The sequence below is a fragment of the Bubalus kerabau genome, chromosome X (genome assembly GCF_029407905.1).
Source record: "Bubalus kerabau isolate K-KA32 ecotype Philippines breed swamp buffalo chromosome X, PCC_UOA_SB_1v2, whole genome shotgun sequence".
Lineage (NCBI taxonomy): Eukaryota > Metazoa > Chordata > Mammalia > Artiodactyla > Bovidae > Bubalus > Bubalus kerabau.
In genome coordinates this window covers 119,105,015-119,123,695 of record NC_073647.1, presented here as the reverse complement: position 1 = coordinate 119,123,695, position 18,681 = coordinate 119,105,015, and the positions used below count along the sequence as shown (strand labels likewise).

The 18,681-nt window shown below is 33.5% G+C and overlaps 1 protein-coding gene across 6 annotated transcripts in view; it reads left to right on the top strand.

The window, feature by feature from the left end:
- The window catches only part of USP9X (ubiquitin specific peptidase 9 X-linked), a 115,212-nt gene that overhangs the window by 37,643 nt on the left and 58,888 nt on the right, over positions 1-18,681 (top strand). For 4 of the 6 annotated variants that reach the window (XM_055564327.1, XM_055564323.1, XM_055564324.1 and 1 more), the window contains 11 exons: positions 1,433-1,512; positions 3,214-3,326; positions 4,488-4,706; positions 7,227-7,342; positions 7,539-7,790; positions 7,863-8,001; positions 9,714-9,866; positions 10,957-11,061; positions 13,431-13,637; positions 14,987-15,123; positions 16,263-16,411. In XM_055564327.1, coding sequence (XP_055420302.1) covers positions 1,433-1,512; positions 3,214-3,326; positions 4,488-4,706; positions 7,227-7,342; positions 7,539-7,790; positions 7,863-8,001; positions 9,714-9,866; positions 10,957-11,061; positions 13,431-13,637; positions 14,987-15,123; positions 16,263-16,411 — 1,670 coding nt within the window. The remainder of the gene's footprint in view (positions 1-1,432; positions 1,513-3,213; positions 3,327-4,487; positions 4,707-7,226; positions 7,343-7,538; positions 7,791-7,862; positions 8,002-9,713; positions 9,867-10,956; positions 11,062-13,430; positions 13,638-14,986; positions 15,124-16,262; positions 16,412-18,681) is intronic. The other 2 variants (XM_055564328.1, XM_055564326.1) reach the window with 1 other exon arrangement.

Here is an 18,681-nt window from a genome sequence, read left to right as displayed (position 1 = left end):
AGCAGTGTCAATAAAGTGTTAAGATTAATGATGATCACTCTAGCTGGTGTATTACTGAAGTAGAACCATATGTGTGATTTCCCTTTTTTTCTTATTGGTGAATGGGTTACTGGATGACTTGAATACTTTTTGCATGGCCCTAAGGTAAACCAGGTCATAAGGAGATTGAATTCCTCAGAGCCTGCCCCTTGTCAACTGGTTAGCTGGAGGCATTTAAGCATCTCACCCATTTGTTTCTCCTGATCTTCATTTCTAGGGAGTAGTTCAGAGTATACATTTTTTCATATTCATAATACAAACATTCACCTCCACCTACCCACCCACCCCCACGCTTTATTTGGAATAAGACTCAGAGAGTGAATGTTTAAGCTTGTGTGTACGGGAAGGAAAATATTTAAAAAGAAGATGAGGGAGGAGTGTGTTAGGGACCCTTCTCCCCACCACCCCCCCCCCACTGGTCTGTGGTCTTACACCAGGCTGTAAGCTCAACAAGTGAGTCCTAGGGAGGTCTGACACATCCCCTCAAAAGAAAAGGAAGACACACACTTATAGGGACTTACTTGCTTTACTAAATTTACTTTTTAAAAACATTCTGATTACATAACTAATATAATGTAAGTACACATTGTTAAACATAGAAATATATTATGTCAGTAAGGTTCACTATAATTTCCTTGTTAGGTACACACCTCCCAACCAAAACTTAACCACTAGCAATAAGGTTTTCATTTTTCCAGGTTATCTTTGTGTTTATTATCATAAGTACTGCTTTCTCTAGAAATAATGGAATTCTTACTATATTACTGAAATGTTTTCATTTCATTTATCTTAATTTTCCTATTAATATGTATTTAATTCATTGTTTTTAGAGATATATTTGAAAGAACACATTAAATGTATATAATGAATTAGTCAAGCAAACAAACAATTGTATAAAGTTGTAATGTCCCTGACCATTCTCTGTAACAGAGATACAATAGCAAAAAGTTGTATTTTGCTGTTCAGTTTTTGTCTGGTGGTTGCTCACTCAAGGACAAAATTGCATGTTAGCAAATCTGGTGGGGAAGAGAAACATAAAATGATTGTTTTTTATGTAAATGAGCACTTTCGTATGAACTCTAACAATAGATATCCATTTAAGTGATATTTGATTATTATAGTAGTTTTATATCTAAGTTATTAAAATAATTTATTCCCCCTTCTCTCATTGCTATATTTTTTTCTTGATAGTTCCTTAAAAATTTTTTTGTTTGTAGAGACAACAGATGACACTTAGTCAAAGCAGATAGTCTGCCAACTTTGTGGTTTTAATATTTTAGTGTCATTTTAATATTTTCATGGTGAGGTAAGTAACTGTAATTAGTAACTCATTTATAGTGCCTCTTTCAGTGTTCAACCAGTAAACATCTTTTCATATTATTAAAACTCTTAGGCCTCGATGGGTGGTTCCAGTTTTGCCAAAAGGGGAATTAGAAGTGCTTTTAGAAGCTGCTATTGACCTTAGTAAAAAAGGTAAGTTTAAATGGTATTAGGCTTTCCATATAATGTATCCTACTAGAAAATAGTTTCACTTCATGCCTGAATACTTTTTCTGTATATTCTTAGACAAGAACATTTAGCTAAGTTTTCTTGCTATGGCTTAAGATTTATACCTGGAGCAAGGGTTCATATCCTTTGGACAACCTTCAAGGATGTTTGTGAACTCTCGGAAGTTATACATGAAATTTGTATATATTCATGTTTAAACTGTCCATCTTATGTGTTATTTTTTAATACACAGAAAGGTTTGAATTTCCTCTAAAAGAAAAAAAGACTTGAAAGATGAGATACTGGTTTTTTTCTTAATAACCCATTTTTTTTTTAACTATGTTTTTATTCTTGTCTAGAAGTAAAAGCTTAACTTTGGAATTAATTTTTTTCAATGATTGGTTCTTAAGGTGCAACTGAATTTTCTTAGCAAAGGGCTACTATTGTAATATCTACATATTTTTAAGGCTTAGAGATTAAAGTAAACAGCAGTAACATTTTAGTTTCTGAAATTGGGTAGCCATGGATATGTTCTAATTATCAGTTGAAATTAATTATTATAAAAATTGTCTTTGGTACTTTGCTTAAGTCTGTCTCATTCCAAGCAAGGGTAAAATTTCCTTTGTCTTAATTACCCGCCTTCATTTAAAGAATGTGTCTTTACACCTTATTAATGTTATAAAACCAATCTAATGAGTTATGAAAATGCATTATCAGATTACCATTGCTTTCTACTACTCAAATTTCTTTTGTTCATTTACACATTTATTCATCCGTTCAGCAAATTTTTTGAAGACTTCTGTTCTAGGCATGTTTTAAGTCCTAACTGAACAGTGATAGGTAAAAACACACAATGGTTATTTCATTTAATATCATTGCCATTCATGGGACAAGCAGTCTCTACCCCTCTCACCCCCCCATATTTTTTTAAGACCCATGGTTTATTTTATTTTTAGACAAGGTTCAGATTTTTTAAAAGTACAGTACTAGGTTTAAATGTCATGTCTTTTGTACAACCAAAATCAGATACTTTATATACAAATTGAATGGGTTTTCATTTTGTCGTCGAGAGTTCAAGATTTTTTGTGTGTGACTGGGGACATATAGCACTATTGCCTTTCTGAAATCAGATGGAATTAAAGACATAAACAGATGTTGAGCTCGTAAAAGAGACTAATAATGAAGATGAAAATTTATCTTTAATTGATGAAGCTCTTCTTTAGAATAATATAATAGTATTTGTCAAATGGATAATTTACAACCAAAATGAGATTTTAAAAATAGTTGAGAAACATCATTTTTTGTTTTTTTGTTTTAAAGTTTATTGTCAATAAAATACTGTAAAGTATTTAAATCTCCTATCACATTGTTCTCAAAACCATTTTGTTTTTAATGTTGGGCCACTGTCATAATTAGAAATATTTTCAGTTCATCTTAGTATTACTTGGCTTAATGTACTTTTATACAGTTAAGTATTTTTGAAATTCACTGATGGTGGTTTTTATTTTTCAATCTGTTACTTTTTTGACCTCTTAGATAATGCTATGAATTTTTTTCTGAAACTAGTCTGCAATTGTTAGCTGTTACTGAATATTTTACAGTTACTACTTTTTATCATGTAATTGGACATTGTAAGACAATCAGAGAAATAATTTGTTTACATTAATTTTTCTCTCCTTCTCTTAGGCCTTGATGTTAAAAGTGAAGCATGTCAGCGATTTTTTCGAGATGGGCTGACAATATCTTTCACGAAAATCCTTACAGACGAGGCAGTGAGTGGCTGGAAGTTTGAGATTCATGTGAGTCTTTTATTTTAAAAATCTGACTTATATAGTCATATATATATATTTGGTTACATATTTGATCATTACTTGCATTAAAGGATTTTTTAAAATGAGAAATTTTATAATTTCTGTTGAAGAAGCATGATCATTTAGAATGTGAGTTTTCAAGTTAGAAAACATTGGTTTAATCTGTTTCCTTATTTCTCGAGTGCCTTGTGATTTTTGAGATGCCACCATATTTCATTGAAAATATGACATGTTGTGAAATGCACCATTTACTCATTTTATGTACCACTAAGGAAGGAAAACGCCCAAGATGGGGAACCTATTATCTGGCACACAAAGGGTCAATGCAGAGACGATAACTTTACGTACAAAAAGAGACACCAAAGAAACCTGCGCATTTCAACTTTGGCGCCTGGTGGAGGGGGAGAAAATCTCTTGAAATTTTAAACCACAAGCCAATATTCAGTAGTGGTCTCAGGTTTATATGATATATGATTATATGATACAACCAAATTCCAGAGATCTTAAAAAGTGAAAAAAAATGTGCATTTTAGATTGAAGTACCGTAATTACTACAAGTTTCTGTTCTTTGTTTATTATAGGGAAATATGGTCACAAATTGTGAGTTTTTGAGTATGAAATGGAAGCTTTGGGAGTAGTACCAGACTTTTGCATTGAGGCTTAGATAGCAAACCTACTCCATCTTGGATGTTTGTACATTGCTTAGATTTTAGAGTTGTTGCCTCCAGTTTAAAAATTGCAGGGAGGAAGCAGTGGTAATGTGCATCTTGTCTGGGGACACAGAGCAGTGCCTACTTCATTTTGTAAGCCATTGCAAATGGTTCTTGAAAGTAGATACTATATAATTTATAAAGTAAATGCTAATTGCTTTTTTAAATTTATTTTTAATTGAAGGATAATTGCTTTACAATATTGTGTTGGTTTCTGCCATAGGTACACATGTCCCCTTCCTCTTGAACCTCTCTCTCACCTCCCTAATTTCTTTTTTGATATATCAGTTTGATCCCAATATTAGTCAAGTTAAACATAACTCAGATGATCAGTATCGAACAACTGAAGGATAATTATTAAAATATAATTAATTAAGATTGGAAGATATTTCTGTTCGGAATTCTTTATCTCATTAATTACCTTCCTTTTATATAACAGAGGTGTATTATCAACAATACTCATCGCCTGGTGGAGCTATGTGTGGCCAAGTTGTCCCAAGATTGGTTTCCACTTCTAGAACTTCTCTCCATGGCCTTAAATCCTCATTGCAAATTCCATATCTACAATGGTACACGTCCATGTGAATCCGTTTCCTCAAATGTTCAGTTGCCTGAAGATGAACTCTTTGCTCGTTCTCCAGACCCTCGATCACCAAAAGTGTGTTGATTTGTTGTTTTCAAAGTTAAATGTTACAGTTGTTCTGTTCTGCTACAGAACTTTAAATGATCTTAACCTCCTGGTAGCATGGGGTAGAGTTATTTCATATAGCTTTTGCATTGTTATTATTATTTTTTAATATAAAAATATTTTTGGCTTTCTCTGTGTAGTTAGTCTGATTGTCTTTTGCCCAGTCTCTTGGGAAATAGTCATAATTTGAGTTAGTATGAAACAGAACATGTTTTTCCTTTTCAATAAGGGTGGAGTAGATTATTTCTTTGAGGCCTATCTAATGTGTCATAAAACAATAGAAAATACAAATGAAAGCAAAATAGCAAAGCTGACAAATATCAATTAAATATATTTAGTATACAAAATGTAAAAGTCCTCCAGTGTAAATTTTCTATACCAGCATAAATATAATGTACGTTTAAAAAGGAGTGCTTAACTATATTCTAATAAATATTAAATAATTAATTAACCATATACAGTTTTTAAATTTTAGAATTTAAGACATTTTTAAATTTGACCTTATTATTTTTTTTAAACAGGAAAATTTGAACTTAAAATGTTTGGTTTATTCTGTTGAAAGTGGAAGTCATCAAAGTATATTGATTATATTGAGCTAAGATTTTCTGGTTTTTCCTTAGATTCATATTGTTGCTGCTTCAGGCTTGTTTTTGAGTAAATCAGTATTTAAATAACGACAATCTCCAAAATATACCTGTATTTTTTTTTTTTTAATTAATTTTTTGCTCTATAGTCAACAATAATCTGCAAGAGTCTCAGAGGGGACAACTTGATTTAGGATGACTTCGAGTTGAAGATTTTTTTATGTATCTTTCTTTGAAGCCTAGCTTTTCTTGAGTATTACTAGTTTTTGAGTATTTCTAATTGCTTAAATCTACATTGCAACTAAAAACATATGAGATTAACTTTAGACTGATTTTTACTTTGTGCACATATATATAATGTGCTATATATATTTAATAACTGTTGAGTATATCAGCCTAATAGTCCCATTCTGGTTACTGGAGAAATAAAAATACATTACATAATAAGTATGTATTTTCTTTGAATTGCTGAATGCCAGAAGGGACCTGGTGAATTAAACGCTCAGATTTTTCATTGTTTTGATTTAGCCTTTTAAGGCCAAATAAAAAGGAAAATATTATAATGAACTTACATAGAAATATGGTAGTTGATTTATTTGAGAATTTAATTGATTTAGAGTCTCATAAAAATCATATCAGAACTGCCATAGTGTTTCTTGAAAGCATTATCTAATACTTGGCATTTTCCCTGTGTCCTGAACATTGTTTTTTGTTTTTAAATAGTTGTAGAAATGACTTTTGCTTAAGACCTAATATAGAAAGTGCCCCTTCCTCCCCACCCCCACCCCCCTTTGTTTTTCTTCCCTTAGGGACTTCCAAAATGTAGCCTTTTGGAAGGCAAGGAATAGAAAGCTGTTCTAGGTACATGAGTTTTTAAATACACTTGATTCTTTTATCTATATAAGCTATTGACTTGTTTTTAATTTTACCTATGCTATGCTATGCTAAGTCACTTCAGTCGTGTCCGACTCTGTGCGACCCCATAGACGGCAGCCCACCAGGCTCCCCTGTCCCTGGGATTCTCCAGGCAAGAACACTGGAGTGGGTTGCCATTTCCTTCTCCAGTGCATGAAAGTGAAACGTGCAAGTGAAGTCACTCAGTCGTGTCCGACTCTTAGCGACCCCATGGAGTGCAGCCTACCAGGCTCCTCCATCCATGGATTTTCCAGGCAAGGGTACTGGAGTGGGGTGCCATTGCCTTCTCCGAATTTTACCTATAGGCATGCTTTTAACTACACAAACTGTTGCCTATCCCAGCTACATTGTACTTGTTGTCTCTTAGGGAAGAGGTTGAAAGGTAATTGATACTATATTGCATTGTGGTACCTCTTAACATGAGAACTGGGGATATTCACAAGTCAGAACAAAGCATCAACCAGCATGTTCTAATTAAGAGCAACAAACAGAATACCAGGAATTCATTTTTAATGGATAGGTCACTCTTGGGCTTTAAGATTATTGTGTTTCAAGGGTATTTATGGTTATTCACAGCTATAACAAAAAATAAATTTCAAACAGTATCTTAGCTTACCAAATAATCTTTCTTTTTTTAAAGTCTTTTTACCCTCTTAAATTTTTAAAAATGGACCTTCAGATAATACAGTTTTCTCATGATGGGATCTTTGAGATAGAAGCATGGCTTCTAATTCCCAGTTCACCAGTTATATTGAGACAAACAAACAGCTGTGCCCTAATGATCTAATGTGTACTACCAATTATGCTTTTCTCTCATAGACAGGATTACTGTGAACAACATGCAATATTTTGTGTCTTTTTTTCAAAGATGATTTTACATAATTATTTTCCTTTATTGCATTTCCTGTTTTCAGCGTGTTTAAGAAATTACTTCAGATAGCATTTTCTCTCCAAAAGTAGGAAGTTAACTTTTTTATTAACTGTATTACAGGGTTGGCTAGTGGATCTTCTCAACAAATTCGGCACTTTAAATGGATTCCAGATTTTGCATGATCGTTTTATTAATGGATCAGCATTAAATGTTCAAATAATTGCAGCCCTTATTAAGTAAGTTATGTTTTAAAATGAATCTTCAGTGCATTCTAGAAATTGCTACTTAATTGCTTAGTAAAAATTGAGTTTCCTTTTTCAAATATGGTTTCTTTAGCTGGTGACTTGGATTAAAAAAACAAATAGTCTGAGTTCAGTCCTAGTTGATTGTAAGAAATTGTATATTGAAAGAAATTTCTGTGTCTTGTTTCAGACCATTTGGACAATGCTATGAGTTTCTCACTCTTCATACGGTGAAAAAGTACTTTCTTCCAGTAATAGAAATGGTTCCACAGTTTTTAGAAAACTTAACTGATGAAGAACTGAAAAAAGAAGCAAAGAATGAAGCCAAAAATGATGCTCTTTCAATGATTATTAAATCTTTGAAAAATTTAGCTTCAAGAGTTCCAGGACAAGAAGAAACTGTAAAAAACTTAGAAATATTTAGGTTAAAAATGATACTTAGGTAAGATATTTACCTCTTGAAATAATTTATGTGGATTTTAGAATCATATTTAACACTTAATTTCTCTTACAGGTTATTGCAAATTTCTTCTTTCAATGGAAAGATGAATGCACTTAATGAGGTTAATAAGGTGATATCTAGTGTATCATACTACACCCATCGGCATGGTAACCCTGAGGAGGAAGAATGGCTCACAGCTGAACGAATGGCAGTAAGTCCTTTGATCCTAATTTCATGAATAAGAATCTAAGGCAAAAACCATAGCTCTACTTAAAGTTAGTAATATTAGCATTTTAAAGAAAATTTTGCATTTGGGAGATGTTTGGATCAATTTGTAGCTGTTAATCCTGAGAACTTTTTGTAAGTAATGCGGTTTATTATTTGGTATTTTTGGTGATATATAATTATTTGATGATATAATTATTTGATGATAATGGGTAGCTTAGCACATCTTTGATAAACTTACTGCTGAATGTAGGCGTTCTGAAGTAATTATTAGCTGGGTGGGAGTTGAAATTGAGTAAAGAAAGGTGATTGGGTAGTATCTGGTACCTATTGAATGACGTGACCTATTCGTTTGATGAATTTCACTTAAAGATTTTAAAATAGGAAATAAAATTACTGGAATAAGAGACACTTGAGTTAATGTTTTATCATAATTGTAAGGACTTCACTTAAGCACTTTTGTTTCTATTATTTTGATGTTGAAAGTTTAGGAAATTTTACTTACCATAGATGCTTGCATACTTATAGTTTAAAAATGAATAAGAATGCCACTTAAATATTGGTTGCATAACCTCAGTGCATACTGTCTGACAGTACTGAGGAGACATCTGTAAAAGAACTGTCCTTGACCTCAAGGAGGCCTCAGTTTAATAGGGAAGATAATGATTAGAATGTGAGAAAAGGTATGGTATGTGGAGGATGCCTTGATATTGGCCCTGTGTTAGGGGGTCAGGTGGTAGCCTTCTGGTTTGGGGTATGTTATTTGTCTGATCGCCTTGTGGGAGGTCTAGCACAGAGCTACTCAGTGTGGTCTGAGGTCTCATTCTGGTCCTTGAGCTGCTACAAAGCCTAGATGAATACAGAAAATGGCATTAAGTGTTTAGGAACTTCTGTAGCAAATTGATATTGCCACATTTTTATTGTGTTCTTCAAAAATATATGCCTATAACAGATTAGAAGTAAAAATGGACCTTTACTAGCTGAGAAGTGTACTTCTTTCTCTAACATGTTTTGGGGCTATATAGTTTTTATTCTCATTAAGTTGAATACTATAAAATCATACAGTGTGGGCTATTATTTTGTATTATATCATGAGTTAGTTTTCTTTCATTGGCTTAAATATTAAATAAATGCCTGTCAAGCAATATAGCATAGTGTTCAGACTTAGGAAGCCTATAGCCTTGATTCAGTTTCTGGTTCCAACACTACTGAGCCTGTTTATTTTCCTGTAATAGGGCAGTATAGCCCTCATTAGGATTGTTAAGATTAAACAAGCTAATAGATAAACAATAATATTGTAGTTGGATAATAAATAAGAGCAAAATAAAAAAGTACCTTTTATCCAAATAAAAACTGGTATAAAAAATGTAAATCCTAAAATGGGTCTTATACCTACCATACTTAAACCATTGGTGATTGCTACATTTAAGTAATAATTTTCTGAGTAAATGCTAGAGTAAAATTTTTTTAATGATTTCACTGTTTTTAATTCATGGAAATATTTCTGTTTGTGCAAAATTAAGTTCCATGAAATTGTGATTTTTTTTTCATAATTTTGTATCAAAACACATAAATGTGTTAACATTAGTACATTGTATTTTGTGAGTTTTTAAATTCCTACTAATGCTTACAAGTGTGAGCAATACTTTATGTATATATTTTTGAAAGCTTTGAGACAAGTTTTTGAATTCTTTTTAGGAATGGATACAGCAGAACAATATTTTGTCCATAGTCTTGCGAGATAGTCTTCATCAACCACAGTATGTGGAAAAGCTAGAGAAGATTCTTCGTTTTGTCATCAAAGAAAAAGCCCTGACCTTACAAGATCTTGATAATATCTGGGCAGCACAGGTAAGGACTTTAAGATGGTGGTTATTTGATTTGTAAAAAGAAACATGCTAAAAACTAAAGAAAATGAAGTAGTTGTAGTGAAATGGAATGAAGACTTAACATTGTTTGAAAGTCCTGTCAAGAATCTTTTGGAAATAGCCAGTCATATTTTTAAAATAAAAATAGTTCATCATCTACTGTATATATTTGATAAAGGTCAGCAGTTTGTAGGTTTTAAATAAGAGACAAACAGTAAAATAATGAGAAATGTCTATTGAAAGAGTATAAGACATCTATAATTGATTTCTTCATATACTTAAAGAACTCTAGTGTCAGGAGAGTTAAATCACTAGACTATTTATAAAAACCTGTAATAATCCAAAGGATTAATAGTTTTTAGAAGGGTAAGTAATCTTTGGTTTCAGAAATAGAAACTGTGTGATTCCTTCTTAATGACAAGTTTTCTATTTATGGAGCACTTGAGAAGTATTGATGAGTTCTAGACTACAAAGCTTTGTTTATTGAGTTTGTTGTTGTTGTTTAGTCGCTCAGTTGTGTCCGACTCTTTTGCAACCCCATGGACTTGTAGCCCACCAGGCTCCTCTTTGCATGGGATTTCCCAGGCAAGAATACTTGAGTGGGTTGCCAGTTCCTTCTCCAGGGCATCTTCCCAACACAGGGATTGAACTCACGTCTACTGCATTTCAGGCTGATTCTTTACCACTGAGCCTACCAGGGAAGCCCTTATTGAGTCTTTAGAAGCTGAGAAAACATTCAATTTTGACTTTGGTTCCAGTTTTGAAACAATACCGCTGGTGTGCCTTACTATTTTCCTATTTGCATTGTTAAAATTGGCATGTTAAATTCAATAAACTGTACTAAAAGTGAACATGTGTTTGCAAAGTCTACATTAACCATGTATATCAAGAAATCAAGTTGGCAGGTTTTAGATGGCTGTTGTAAAACATTTAAAACGTTAGGAATTTTCTTAGGTTACACAGTTAGATGGAGATGGGAACACTTTATTAATTAATAGTGTTCACAGACAGTATATGCTGCTTATTGCTGTTTAGATTTTAGTGTGCTCTGATTTTGTTTGTTTGTTCCATAGGCAGGGAAGCATGAAGCCATTGTGAAGAATGTACATGATCTACTGGCGAAGTTGGCATGGGATTTTTCTCCTGAGCAACTTGATCATCTTTTTGATTGCTTTAAGGTAATAGTTAATATAGTTTAGTAGTACAGTTTCATTTTTAATAGAATTAATTCATTAGATCTATGAATGATTCTTACCCAGTAAATACTTAAATAGAAATCATTAAATGATTTCTGGTGTAACAGAATTGACCATTGTTTTCTCTTTCAATGAGTACTTTTTATAATAATAACCCTTATAAATAAAGAACCTTTTTTTTTTTGTTTTTTAAACTCAGGTGGTTTTTTCTTGTTTTTTTAAACTCAGGTGGTCAATTTGGATTCCTTTCCCCTCGCAGTTTGTGTTTTTATTATAGGTTCTGTAGGACTGAAGGGAAAGATAATTGGTTACAATGAAACATCGTCAACAGCAAGGACTACCTGCTGTGGGTAGTCCTAGTAGTCTAGGGTGATATGCACAGGCAAGCTGGAAGTGTAATTCATGGACTTTGTGGAATTGTAATTCATAAGGTGTAGCCCAAGAGCTCCTATGTCATAACTGCATTAGTGCCGTCATGTACTTTTTAAGGCCATATTGTATAGTGGTCTCTCCAGTTACTAGTATTGGGTTTTTAAAAGCCAAGTGATGAGTGAATTTGTGGATTAAGAAGACAAGACGCTATGGTAGTGTTCACAAAGGGGTACTGTTAATAACTGGTGTAAGATCATGAAGGTATCTTGTTAAAAATAGGTTATACTGACTGCTGATAGGAACATAAGTTCCTGCAGCCACTTAGGAAAATAGTTTGGTGTTTCTGGAAAACTGTTCAGATTTTCATGACAGTTTGACTTCTGAATATATACTCGAGAGGAACTGATGCATGTGTGCACCAGTATACACATTCAACATTTGCAGCAGAATTATTTGTAATAGCAAAAAATTGCTATGTAAGTTGGATAAATGGTGGAATGTTCATGTAATGAAACATAACAATGAGAATGACCAGGTCAACCACAAGGATGAGTCTAATGAACAGAAGGTTGAAGAAAGGAATGAAGACACACAAGAATTCATAAACCTTGATAGAACATAAACTTCAGAAATAGACCCAGCTAGCTTCTGGAGTGCTGCTTACCATTTGTTATTTTCATCCTGGGTAATAGTTACATAGGTGTTTATATTTGTACTATAGTGTGTATGTTTGTACCTTTCTTGATGTGTATTTCACAATTGAAGAAAAAATAATACCAATTACTAGCTGCCATCCAAGACCAATTAATTCTGAGTTGCTAGGACCTGGGAGTCTGTATATATCATAGGTGGTGGTGTGCTCTTCCTTTAGGAGACACATTATGCTTGCTGGTCTCTTTAAAATATTCTTAATTGTAATATAATCTAATATTTTAGTCATATTCTTAGCAGCTTTCTCATATTCCTTTCATAATTTTAAGGGGTTTGGAGGAATTGGAAGTATGCATTCCAGTTGACTTCAAGATATCCTGTATTTATCACATTGTTAATGTCTATGTAATAATTCCTTTGAAAGAATCCTCTGTAATTACTTAATTATCCTGCTATTTGCCATTTGGTTGCTTTCAGTTTATTTTCCAATAAACCACCAATTACCAACTTTATACATAACCTTTCCTCATATTGTTTAGCAACGTCCCTGGTTTCTACCCACTACGTGCCACTAGAGTATACACACAGACACAGACACACACACACCATTATATAAACTGGGTGTTTAAAAAGTAGTATTTTAAGGAGGGTTTTTTGGTTGTTTTGTTTCTTTTCTATTAGAATTTTTAAATGAGTGGCCGGTCTTCTACTAAATTGAAATAGCATTGTATCATGTCTGTAAGTTAGAAACTTCTTAGATAATAACAGACTTTGTTATAGACTTTTTTTTTTAATGTGTGCAGTGCACATTGCTTTTTGATTTATTATGAATATTTTTGTATATCAAGTTGTCTTTAACATCTTTTAATATAATTTTAAAGGTACAAATGACAGACTGAATCTAAGGCATTAGTTTTCAGCCAGAGGCTCTTCTGCTTCCCAGAGATACTTGGCAATACATGAAGATATTTTTGGTTGTCACAGATAAAAGCAGGAGAGTTGCTACTGGCTTCTAGTGGGGTAGAGGCCAGGGGTGCTGTTAAACTTCCTAGAGTGCACAGGACAGCCCCCCACAACAGTTTTGCTAGTCCAAAATGTTGGTAATACCAAGACTGAGAAACCCTGATCTATGGTATTTAACTGTAAATGGAGATTTTTTTGATTTTTCTTGGAGTTTAAATCTGTCATCTTATTGCTCAAATACCAGTTGAATAATTCTGTGCTCAGCTGTGTTGTTTTTCTGATGAATATTGTTTATCTAGTGACACTTTTAAGCAGTGATGAATAAATAGGTGGTGTTGCCATATTGTTTAAAATTTATTTTCTAGGCCAGTTGGACAAATGCAAGTAAAAAGCAGCGAGAAAAGTTACTTGAGCTGATACGTCGTCTTGCAGAAGATGACAAAGATGGTGTGATGGCACACAAAGTGTTGAACCTCCTCTGGAATCTGGCCCATAGTGATGATGTGCCTGTAGACATCATGGACCTGGCTCTCAGCGCCCACATAAAAATACTAGATTATAGTTGTTCCCAGGTAAGGGTGTGCGGTCTTGCTCACTTTTTGTGACCTTTCTCTCTCACGATGAGGATGGCTTATAGATATAGAATAGTTCTAGGTTTTTCTGACATTATTTTTGAAGTGATCTTTAAGAATTGACATACTTGGTTCATATAAGGCGGCCTTCCTCTGTCTCTTACGTCTTAAATTTTCTGCATCATCTGAAAACATTTTAGTCTTCTTGGTAGAAAGACAGTATAAATAAGTTACAAAGTCGTGGTAATGTCAGGTGTATGGTGCTAAATACCAGTTTCAAGTAGATCATAAGAAACGAAAGCTAATTATGGCCTTTAGAGGTAAGAGAAGTTAGGTTTTCTTTGCTTCTTAGGGAAGTTAAGAAAAATTAATAGAATTTCCTAAACACTAAAACATTTAGTGCCTTCCCTATAAGTAAGTCATACAACTTCCCTGCATTTTAACTTGTAGCATGTATATCTTTTAATTCATGGTAAAATGAATATTCCTGAAAAACTAATTTTCCTGCTTGTTAAAACTCTTTGCTGTACTGATGAACTGAAATTTAGAGAAAAACCAAAAGTTCAAGCAGGTGTAGGTGTTTTTTAACTATACTTGTGATAGTTCATTAAGTATTTGGCATATCAAATAATAAGAACCTCGAGTTTAAATAATTTCATTAAACACACAAACACAAAATAAAAGTCATTTTATTAAATTTTTAGGTACACAAATCTGTATTTCTGATTACTATGGACTCAGGGAAGGAGTAAAGTAAATAAAGTAGGAGAAGTAAAAATATTTGGAGATAGTTTTTATTTTATAACATTAATTTTTAATTGCTTATCACTGTTTCTATCTCTTTCTCTCCTTGTGTGTATGTGGAGATGTCCTTATTTTTATTTTTGGTGAATTTTTTTCATTCAGTTGCTGTACCATTGTTTCCTTGGTAAAATACAAATTTTCTGTGTTCTTAACAATGGTAAAAACAAATCCATACAGAGTAGCAATCGGAGTTACATGTTTGCTGGATTTTTATTATATGGTAAAATCTCTTAAAACATTGGATAAAGCTTAAATGCCTACCTCCTGGCAACTTTTAAAATCAAACTTTCTGTCAGGGTGCTTAATACCTTTCAGTAGATATATCTGAATCCATGTCATGTTGAGTTTTTATAATAGTATTTAGGAGTTTTGGTAGTACATGTGGAATAAAAGCATGTTTAAAGCAGCTTTTTTTATTATTAAATTCTTTACTGCAACGATGCTGGTATTACAAGAAGAGCTCTATTTGGTAATTCTCAAACTAATTTGGAGGTATAATTCTTCTGAGTATTGACCTATATAAAAAACTGCAATTGTTTCTTAAGGACCGTGACACACAGAAGATACAGTGGATAGATCGCTTTATAGAAGAGCTTCGTACAAATGACAAATGGGTGATTCCTGCACTGAAACAAATTAGAGAAATTTGTAGTTTGTTTGGTGAAGCACCTCAGAATTTGAGGTAAGACTTAACAGAAAATTTCAATATTTTTAATTACATATTTTACTGAAAAGAAACATTGGTGAAAGCAGGTTTTAAGAAAACTAGAGTAGGGTGACAGGAAGCTTACACACTAAATTCAAACAAAAGAGGATTCCTTTATCACATCCACTTCTTTGATTTTACTGACGAAGAAGACAGAATTTAGTGATAAGTATCAGAATAGAGGTGATAATACCGCCTTCATGTTGTCTGTTCAGCTCATACAAACAGAAAGTCCAAGAACAAATTATTTCAGTAACTAAAGTTTGGCATGTAAGATATTTAAAGTTGGCTCTTTAACAGAAATTTAGCTAAAATAAATCAGAAAAAAAGTATTTTCAAACTATACCTTGTCATCTTTCATCATTTAAACATACATGCAATCTAATATTTGAAATTAACTTTAAAAATTAACTATTTAAAAAACCAGTAGATTTATTTTACTGTGAAGACTTACGTAGTATGACATTTCAAAGTCAATAAAACATTAACTATTTCAGAGTGAACCCATCATGGAAAGATAACATCTGTAAGAAAGAAAAATTAATGGATTTGCGTAGATACTGGTGAAAAGGCAAAGCAGGAGGGACAAAATGAAATGAGGAATGACATTAATAGATAGAAAACATGCCACTGAAAGTACATTGGCATACTTGCTAGAAATAAGAGAGAATTCTGTACTTTGGCTAATAAAATTTTAATGAAAGCCCTTTCTTTGATTAAATCCTCCACTAGAATTACAACATAAATCTTCGTAGTGCTAATGTTACAAGAAATGTTTCTGTTTTATAACTCTGATAATCATGTAAAGTTAGAAGCACCTTGGTACTACTGTATATAGTATAGAAGAAGACATCAGTCATTGATTTTTCCCATGGTGTGAATTGGAAAATATTAATGCATAGTTTTTGTATAAAGTAAGAATAATGGAATTAATGTCTTATTTTTGAAGCATTGATTATTTTCTTTTAAATTGCTTAATATTATTAAAGTAAGTGGCCAAGTTAATTCTGTTACGAAGGAAACCATTTTAAGTTTTTAAATTAGGAGCTAAGAATTTAGATAATATAAGCTCTTTTGATTACAGCAGCATTTAATTGCCTAATTATATTGTTAAGTTCTTCTCGTTTCAGTCAAACTCAGCGAAGTCCCCATGTGTTCTATCGCCATGACTTAATCAATCAACTTCAGCACAATCATGCCCTGGTTACTTTGGTAGCAGAAAACCTTGCAACTTACATGGAAAGCATGAGGCTGTATGCTAGAGGTATGTATTGTAAGCTAACATGAGCTATGGGAAATCACAGCAGTTTCCCTTCCCAGCTTTTTTTTAATCAGTTACCGTAGAAGTGACAACAGATACATTTTTAAAGATGCAAGGTAGTTGGTTTTATAAATTGTGTTCCTTTATGAGCTTGTGACCTTCTTTTACTTCTGAATCTTACACACCCTAAACTCCAGGCCAGCAGTTCAAGGCTCTTTAGTAAGCGCTTGCCTTTCTTACTCTCCTTCTTAAATTGATTTCTTTTTCTTCCCTGCCTGGGAGCTCTGCTGCCTCTACTACAATTGGTTGTTACCTTTCTAGGTATGTACCTGACTTGCTTCCATCCTTTGTTTCCTTCCTACCACCACCTTTATCTTTTTAAGAAAATTTTTGTCAAAGTCTATTCTTCCAAATACCATAGTTCTTTTGTAATCCTAAGTCTGTGTCTCATAAGTTCTTCAGACTTTATGAATTGAAAGTTTATGAGATCCGAGACTCCTAGGGTCCACATTTTACATTGGATTTCAAAGTGTGAATTTGTTTTAACGTGTTCAGGTGATTTCTGTGGCGTCAACAGGCAGTTTTTAAGCGCCTGCCATATATGGAGCTCTGTTTCAATGTGCTTTTGCCCTCTGACAGTTGTGTCTGAATGTGTGTGCTAGAGTGCAGATGGGTTATTGGTACATATTCCTCTGTCTTACACCAAATTCATAGGCTCCAAAATAAACCCTCAAACTTTCTTGTAGGTTGAAGTTGGTCCCCATAGCCACAGAAAGAAAACTTGATATTACCAGAGAGGTAGAATTAACATAATGGATATTGAACATACCTCTCCTTTAACATATTAAGACTCTGCAGAAGCCAATATATGTATTAAAAATGAGGATATTTCTCATACCTCTATTATTTGAAGATTTAGATTGTTGGCATTGTTGAATAAAATTCCAACGAAGGCTCTTACACATTGCAAGGTTAATTTTCCTTAACACTTCAGGTACATACATACATTCCCATATAAAATTCAGGTAAACATAATTGAAAAATGAAGCAGCTCTCAGATACCTGAGCTGATTTTGTTGACTGTCTTCCATTTACCACTCTGAGCATAAGCAATCTAAGCATCAGGCAACTGATAAGCATCAGGCAGTGATCTTTTATCGTTTCATTTCTTAGTTCCTTCTAAGTAGCATGCTAGAATAATCATGGCAATATATGAATGCAGCCAACATTTTGGACATGTTTACATATGTCAAACAAAATCTGAGAGAGGTATAAGCTTAGTTTAATGTAATTGGTTCATTATGATGTCACCTCCTCTTTCTGGTACAGTGCCCTCAACAGAAGCTAATGCAGGCCTTTCCTGCCCGCCCCCCCCCCCCGCCCCTCCCCCCATGAAGCCTTAATATAAATCACATGACTCCATTGCTAATTTTTACATACTTTATTTGCATATGGTATTTCATTTAATTTCATTGGCACAGGTTGAGACCCCTGCTGTAGAGGCTATCAGGAGATGATACACATGCAATTCAGCCTCACTCGAATTTTCTGCTCCTTTGTAGTCAAATTCTACATGAGTCTTTGCTTCATCTCAATTGCATGGACTTAACATCTTCAGGCTTCAGTTTCCCCTTCTTATATTATCTGTATCTTCATAAAATAAGAGCTGTGAATCTGCACAGATTGCCTAGATTTGAAACATGACCTAACATATTAGGTGTATGACCTTGAACAAGTTATTTATGCTAGAATAATGCCTGGCACATTGTAAGCCCTTGAATTTTTGTTGCTATGTTCCCCTGAGTTTATTGGAACCATGCCTTCTGTTTGTCCTAACCTTTGATATACCTTTTCTTCCTCTATTATAGTACTACTTCTGATTAATACTGAACAGTCTCCAGCTAGTAAAATTCTATTAAAACAGACTTTTCACAGCATTTAGAAATTGGTGGTTGATGATACCATCAGTCACCAATTTCCAAGTCTATAATTCTAAAATAAATTTCTTTTAGCCTCTATAAAGTGTTGCATGGATCCCATTAGGTATGAGATATTATTCAGTAGGATAATATCAGGCTCCTGCTGCTGCCAAGTCGCTTCAGTCATGTCTGACTCTGTGCGACCCCATAGACGGCAACCCACCAGGCTCCCCCGTCCCTGGGATTCTCCAGGCAAGAACACTGGAGTGGGTTGCCATTTCCTTCTCCAATGCATGAAAGTGAAAGTGAAGTCGCTCAGTTGTGTCCGACTCTTAGCGACCCCATGGACTGCAG